Source organism: Cryptomeria japonica, chromosome 8 (assembly GCF_030272615.1).
Source record: "Cryptomeria japonica chromosome 8, Sugi_1.0, whole genome shotgun sequence".
NCBI lineage: Eukaryota > Viridiplantae > Streptophyta > Pinopsida > Cupressales > Cupressaceae > Cryptomeria > Cryptomeria japonica.
Window position 1 is genome coordinate 206568241 of NC_081412.1, and position 8075 is coordinate 206576315.

At 34.1% G+C, this 8075-nt stretch overlaps 1 protein-coding gene across 1 annotated transcript; it reads right to left on the reverse strand.

The window, feature by feature from the left end:
- Nucleotides 1-5195: 5195 nt before the first annotated feature.
- LOC131062342 (LRR receptor-like serine/threonine-protein kinase RGI5) lies at nucleotides 5196-7358 on the reverse strand. The gene is made up of 2 exons (XM_059210288.1): nucleotides 6602-7358; nucleotides 5196-6475 (listed from the first exon to the last, which is right to left on the reverse strand). The coding sequence occupies exons 1-2, from the start codon at nucleotides 7356-7358 to the stop codon at nucleotides 5196-5198; spliced, it is 2037 nt and encodes a 678-aa protein (XP_059066271.1).
- Between the last annotated feature and the right edge of the window lie 717 nt (nucleotides 7359-8075).

Sequence of the window (8075 nt, forward strand, 5' to 3'; positions counted from 1 at the left end):
ATGTTGAACCTTTAGGTACTCTTCTAGCAAATAGGGCTTCAAGTTGTTCAAACTCTTCATCTTCTTTCTTCATTTCCTCCAATTCCTTAGCATATAAGGGTTTCCAATCACTATTGCGGGTTGGTGATGTAGATGCATGAAAATAATGTTCAGATTTTGCAACTCCAGAAGGATCAAATTCCTCAAGCTGAAAAGAAGATAACTTCCCAACCAAGGTATCCCTATTTACAGAGGTGTTTGCCATTGTTCTCAACTCATTAATTGTTGTATCCTTCATCTTGTAAGCTGGCGGTAAAGATCTCAATAATTTATAAACTATTTCATCTTCGGTCACAGATCCACCACAACACTGAATTCCCATGATAATTTCATTAAGTCTCTCCATAAAAGCAATAATCCTTTCATCTTCTTCCATCTTCATGTTCTCATATATCACCCGATAACCATCAAGTTTAGCAATTTTAATAGTAGAGTGACCTTCATTAAGAGTCTCCAATTTATTCCATATAGCCTTTGCAGGTGATTAGTCAGTTAGTCTAATAGCTTGTTGATCAGAAAGTGCACACAAAATGGCTTCTCTAGCTCTACAATCATTTTCAATGTTCTTATCCAAGCGTACCGGAAGAGGATTGCCAAATTTTGGATTATGAGGAGTATATCCTTTATTAGTGATCTCCCAAATCTCCTTGCCAAGACATCTCAGATCAGTCTCCATATGTATCTTCCATAATATATAATTTGTTCCATCAAGCCTAGGAATTTCTCTGTGAAAAATAGTTGTAGATGAACTTGATGAACTTAAACTATTAGACGCCATAGGATCTTCCTCAAGCGGTTAAACTTCTGCAGAGAGGATGAGACTTTGATACCAATTGTTTGACAACTCAGATAAACAGTGGACATCTGAGAGGTGGGGGTGAATCAATTGTCAACATATTATAGAATTTTAAGCATTAAAACCTTATTACCAGAGTACATAAACCAAATACCAAAATAGTAGATATAATAGTTAAGCACAAATATAAGCTACGGAACATTTACCAACCATCCACTTAAGATAACACTGAGATTTGTACATGGAAAACTCAGTAAAGGGAAAAACAATGGTGGAAAGCCTACCTAGAGTCAGATAATACTTCTTCAGTAAGTATGCGATTACAAAAAGAGGGGCCTAGAGCACACTCCTCATCACAAAAGGAGTCTCATTGATTACAAAATAAATCCAGACTATAATCCGGAAAGAACAGTGAACTGCAAAGATAGCATCTCCTATGCCTGAGTACAGTTCTGGTTAAGCTTAGTACCAGAGGTCATGAGCCTCTTTCACCAACCCAATTTGAGTACTTATGATCAACCAAAACCTTTTCATATGATTAAAACCTTATTCGAACATAGATAATCGCATATCCCATAACCCATAACCATGATCTACAAAGAGATCTTACATCATATTTATACCAACCCGGGACCTAAATAATTAGGTCGACCACTTAAAAGATAATACAATAAATTCATAACATAAACGTGCAATCCATTGATCATCTAGGTCAGCCTAAGACTGAGACAACATAATCCAAATGGTAACACATTGGGATCATCCACCAGCACGTTACATAAACTGATCCATAACCTAGCAGAATAAGGCTGGACCCAAAATAAGTCACCATAAACCAAAACCAACACCACCGATCAACATAAACATGAACACAAAAACTAACAACATCCTGAAATCCATTTAGAAGCCACACCAACACCACTTGTCACATGCATCAAAATATCTTCAACAAAATTTTGTCGGTAAAATCCTTACTGGTGACCAAAAGGCTTACTAGAGAAAATGATAGCTCATGAGTCATCAAATCCCAAACCAACTAATTGGGATACACATCTAAATAGCATGAATGATAGATCCAAACCAATTCCACAAACTTAAGCATATCAAAGCATATCGGATCAATATCATAATCAAACCACTCTACTGGAACCTACCGGAAACCAGTAAATAACCAAAAAAAATTGTGTTGCCATCAATGACAAACATCAATGCAATGCATAATCAATTCCTCCAATTTGCTAACAATTATCACCTTCAGGATAGAGATGATCAATAAGATGGTGGTCTCATATAGGTTTTATAAAAATATATGGAAAGTAAACATGGTAATCATAAGAGCTTTGTGCTAGAGGAGGATTTTACTAGTTCTAAAGCTAGATCTACTAAAAAAGGACATGTCATTGTCTCCATAGATACTACCCAGTCTAAGGATATTTCTTACTTCAAGGGGCTATCTTTTCTAGAATATCTAAATATTCTCAATCAAGTATGGTAGTTTGCGATAGGGCCCTAATCTTATAGGAAATTAGTAATTGACTTCTATAATCCTCTCTGGTCATTTCCTAGTCCTAAATTATTTTTTCTAGTTGCTAGTTGTTTTGTTGTGTTTGGTCCTTAGTGTTTGGCTATGCCACTACTCGTGAGACCCCTCTTCTCTACTTGATGGCTGCTATGTAAAGGGTTCGAGCTATATATATTGAATCACTTAAATAATAAAACCCTCTTATTTACTCTAATCTAGTAATGCAATAAAAGTATATTTCTCTTCTCATGATAGTGTATTCCAATTTACATTCCGAGGTTCCAATCTTTCATTTCCAATAAATCAATGTTATTTTCTCACTTTTTATTAATAGAGAAATCTTTTCTTTTTCTCTACTCCATCACAAAAATTCCATATTATTATTTGATGTAAATAATACATATAATTTAGTAGTGTGCACTTTAACATAGGAAACTTTTGTGTAGCTAAGAATTAAAATCATTAAAAGAATAGAATAATGTACACAAACTAGACAACAATAAATGTCCAAAAAACAATTAACATTGTTTAATTACATCTAGAATATACTAATTCAATTCTATACTCAAAATTTTTTATTATGATCCTTACAGATCAAAACTTAAAAATCTATAATCAATTGTAGTTGAGGATCTCAATAATTGTAAATATAGAAAATATTTAAATGAGATATCAATGTATTATAACAAAATAAACCAAATAAAATCAGTATAACATATGAAGTTCTTTGTGCTAATGTAAATTATATAAACATGTTGAAATAAAAATCACCTAAAAATAACTAGTAGATTGTACATAAATATGAAGATAAAGTAATTTAACATTGAAAATTTAAATATGAATTTTGTAAGGTTCTCTCAAAACTAACTATTATTATGAATGATTGTGATTGTTTTATTATGTTGAATCGATAAAGTACTAGTGACTTAATATTCTATATTTTTCAAGAGTATAATTTTATACAAAGCATTACTATCAAACAATTGCTTACAATAATAGATTTTTTATTTGAATGAGTAAACTCATAACAATCATCAATAGAAAAATGACATACAATAGCATAGATGACTATGACTATGCTATTAGAAGAATATGCGCACTTCTAATTAATATTATAAAAATAAAATTTCAATATCTAATTGATATAAAGGATGGATATTCAAATATTAACAAAGAAGAAGTACAAATATCTTTACAAGTGTCTATTCCACTCTTATTTATAATTTATATTTCTTAACATACTTTTATACTAATTTTGTTGTCAATAACAAAATCTAAAAAATCCATGCAAATATGACACACTGTTTACTAACAATGGAAAAACAAGTATAATGAAATGGGTTATTACCAATGTTATGAAAAATAATTTAAAAATAAATAGATGCAAAGTAGATCATAATTTGCACATATTAATTTATATTTATTAATAGATTAAATAGTAGAAGAACTTTAAATAGATTATGTAGTTTACTTTAATCAATATTTTAGATAATCATTCTAGAAATATTACCTCTAAATTTATAATATTCAAAAAATATTTCTTAATGACAGTAATTTTTTAACGTTTATTATAGGTTCATGAAAATTTAAAAATGATAAATCCACATTTTATTCTATTTCATGTTTTTTTGTCCAAATTCTAATTATTAATTTAATAACTATTAAATAGTGGAAAATCAAATTGTCCACTATATGAAAGGTAACCAATCTTAAAAAAAAAATAATGATAATTTAAAATTTTTCATAAAACTTTCATATACATACACATATATATAGTCTTTACAATAAAATAAAATTTAAAACATATCACTATATATATTCTGATAAAATAAAACAATATATCATAATACGCTTGTCCCTATAATAAAACTTAACACAGATCAGAGTACCCTTGTGCAGAAAATATAATAGTGGTGCTCTGAGGTCCCTCCGATCAGCTCACCTTCCATTCCATTCCACAGAGCTGCTACATACATATTCCACTGAATCCAATGCCTCATCTTCGTCCACTGTTATCAACTGCGTTACCACAAGGATTGTTGTCGGTTACATTCAGGCAGATGCATTAACATAAACAAAAAATTCGTATGCTATGTCTTTCAAGAAATGAGAAGAAGCGTAAACAATTTGAAAATGAAAAATAGATAGAGCAACTAACCAGACGTTGATGTGGATGAGTGAAATGTCAAACGAGGGCTGTAGTTCATACTACAGCTACATGTCTGGGAACCATAAAAATCTCTGATTTTGAAGGCTTTAATGAAACGCCGTAGTGAACCCCACCATCTTATGAGTGAAATTGTTGCACCAAATCCAAGAGTAAACAATGAGATAACTGGTCATCTATTCTGGTCCACACTGACTGACTCGCAGAACGTAATGGTGGTAGTGGAACCAATGTCACGTTTTGCACTTTGGAAAAGGGTAACCGCACAAACAAGGTGGGTTTCCCCGGTAATATATTGGGTCAAAAGTTGCAAACTGCGGTCCTCCTGGTATTCTCCCACACAGACTGTTAAATGATACATTGAAATAGCTCAGGAGGTACAATTTAGACAATTCTTCGGGTATATGTCCACTCAAATTATTTCGGGACAAGTCCAACTGCTCCAAGCTTGATATATCCCCTAGAGATGCCGGTATCCCACCATCCAGATGATTTCCACTTAGATCTAACAACCTCATCTGAGATAGATTCCCAATGTCTGCTGGTATTTCCCCACTTAAATTGTTGTTTGACAGATCAAGTATGGTGTTTGTTGCCAGCACATATACTAGTGAATACACGTTTCCTTTCATTGTTATTGGTAGATCCTCATAGAGTGTAGTGCCATTCACTTATGAACTTTGAGGGTTTTTAAATCCCAGCACGTCCTCCAGAGCAGAAGGAATTTTTCCAGAAAATTTGTTGTTCGATAAGTCCAACACTTGCAATCTGCTGAGATTGCTGATCCAAAGAGGAATATTCCCCTTGAGTTGATTCGAGCCAAGGCTTATAACTCTCAGTTCTAGACAATTTGCAAGCAAGTCTGAAGGAATTTCACCTGTCAATCTATTCTTGCTGAAATCAAGAAGCTTAAGCTGTCTACAGTTGTCCAATGATGCAGGCAGGGTCCCAGAAAAATTGTTAGAATGAGCAGACAATACTTCCATGGAAGAAGAAAATTCAATTTCCAGATCTCCGTGGAATGCATTATTGGACAGCTTTAGCCTCTTTAGGGCTGCGCAGTTACCCAGCGTTGCTGGAATTATACCAGAAAAATGGTTTTTGGACAGTATCAGATCAGTGAGATGATTGCACTTCCCTAAGGATTGCGGAATTTCTCCTGTTAGCTGATTATCAGATAAATCTAATATCTGTAGTGAAATCAACCCATCAATGCTTTGAGGAATACCACCAGAAAATTTATTGCTGTAGAAGGCAAGCTCATAAAGATTCTTGAGCTGGCCAATGCTTTGAGGTATAGGTCCCGTAAGATTGTTATCATGGATATACAGCGTTTCCAAAACTTGCATCTCTCCCATGGCCAGTGAAATCTCCCCATTGAAATTATTTGTATCAAGGTACAGTTGTTCAAGATTGGTTAAATTGTATATTCCTTGGGGTAGGTTACCTGTTAATTGATTTATACTCAGTCTCAAAACGACGAGCTTTTTCAGATTTCCTATCTCCTCTGGAACGGATCCGATGAATTTATTTTCCTTAAGATCTAAATAGGTCAACTGGGTCATATTGAAGAGTGCATATGGTAAGCTACCTTCAAAAAGACTGTTAGACAAAGAAAGGGTGCTTGTTAGAGAAAGCTTCGACAAACTCATGGGGACTGGTCCCTTGATTTGATTTCCTGAAATATCAAGCCATTCAAGATTACTACAGTTTCCAAATTCTAGTGGAATATGGCCAGTGAGATTTATGGTGTAAAACAATGATATTTGGCCAAGCTCTTTCAACTTTCCTAGCTCAGGAGGTATGGGGCCAGACAGCACGTTATTAAACAGAAACAACACTACAAGTGAAGAACAATTACCTAGAGATGGTGGAATTTGCGACACGATCTTGTTATCCTGCAGGTAAAGTCTCTGTAACTTGTCCAGCCTATCCAGTTCAGAGGGAATGCCTCCAGTCAAGATGTTGCGAGAAAATGCAATATACCACAACTCAGAGCAATTACTGAGAGGAAGGGGGATTTTACCAGTCAGCAAGTTGCCTTCAAAGTAGAGATACGACAGACCTCTTATCTAACCCAAAACGGGAGGAATTGAACCCGTGAGATTGTTGTAGCCAATGCTCAATCCAAGGAGAGAGGTGCAGTTGCTCAGAGAATTTGGAATGCTTCCAGTCAGATTATTATAGGACAAGCCGAGATGCTCTAACTTGCTCAGACCACCATATTCTGCAGGTATGCTCCCATTCAATTTGTTGTTGGAAAGTTTAATCCACCGAAGGTGGCTACAATTCGAGAGAGATTTGGGGATGAAACCTTCCAGTCCATTATAACTAAGGTCTATAATACTTAAGGCTTTCAGTTGGCCGAGCTCAAGTGGAATCTTTCCCGTGAAAGAGTTATTAGTGAGATTGAAAATGTGCAGCAAGGAGAGGGCTCCTATAAAAGGAGAAATGGTACCTTCGAGTCCCATGTGAGGGAGAATCACGGCCACAACTCTGTTGGAATTCTTTCTGCAGAATACACTGTTCCACGAGCACATGTAATTTTCTGCATTGGTAGAAACCCAGGTGGAGAGAGAGTGCATGGGATCTGATGTAATGCCATCTCTGAAAGCGAGTAGGCCCTCCACGTCCCTCTTATTGAAAGCATCATTCTGTGCTAGCATACGAGCTTTCACAACAGAAAACGTTCCATCCACTAAAGGCAAGACATTACAAGAATAGGAACTGTTGTCATTCGGATTTCCATCGATCGGAGTTATCGTGGATAAAACAGCCAAGCTTAACCACAACATTTGAATCAACATGCCTCCAATCATTTGCGTTCCTGACATTCCTAAACAAACTATGCCACATGAATTATTCAGCGCAGCGCTGTGGCCACATTATATAGCCTAGAAATCGTTTTTATCTCGCGAAAAGTTCGCCATATAGAAATAGATCTTACAAGTTACAAGGTCAAGAATGGTCACGGACATATGCGGCCATTCTTCCTAATGCATGCACTTCCTAGGGGATGCTTAATACATCCATACATTTGTGATGCCGTAGGTAGGGCTATAATAAAACTAGTAAATAAATTTTAGTTACAGTTGTGTTATTTTGACAATTGTATTGGGATTTGAAATGTTTTGACAGTTCAAATTTCACAGAAAGTAGCATGGTTAGATGCCTTCCATAAAGAATAATGATAATAATATAATATATAATAATAGTAATGTAAAGATAAGAATAATGATATTTATTAATTATAATATTATAGTATTAAGAAATTATTATTATATTAAATAATAATATTATTACTGTATTATTAAACTTTGTTATGTTATTATTAAAGATTAGTTTTAATTGGGATTAGGTTTATTGTGGTCATTTTGAGGTTGCAATAATATTAACGTTTAGCATTAGTGGTGGAATTAGGTTTAAGATTGATTAAGAGTGCTATTTAATAAAGTGTAATATTCATTTATGTTTGATATTAAGATTTAAATAATCTGTCATATAATTAATTTATTATATTATCATTAAATTATTATTATCTATTATATTAT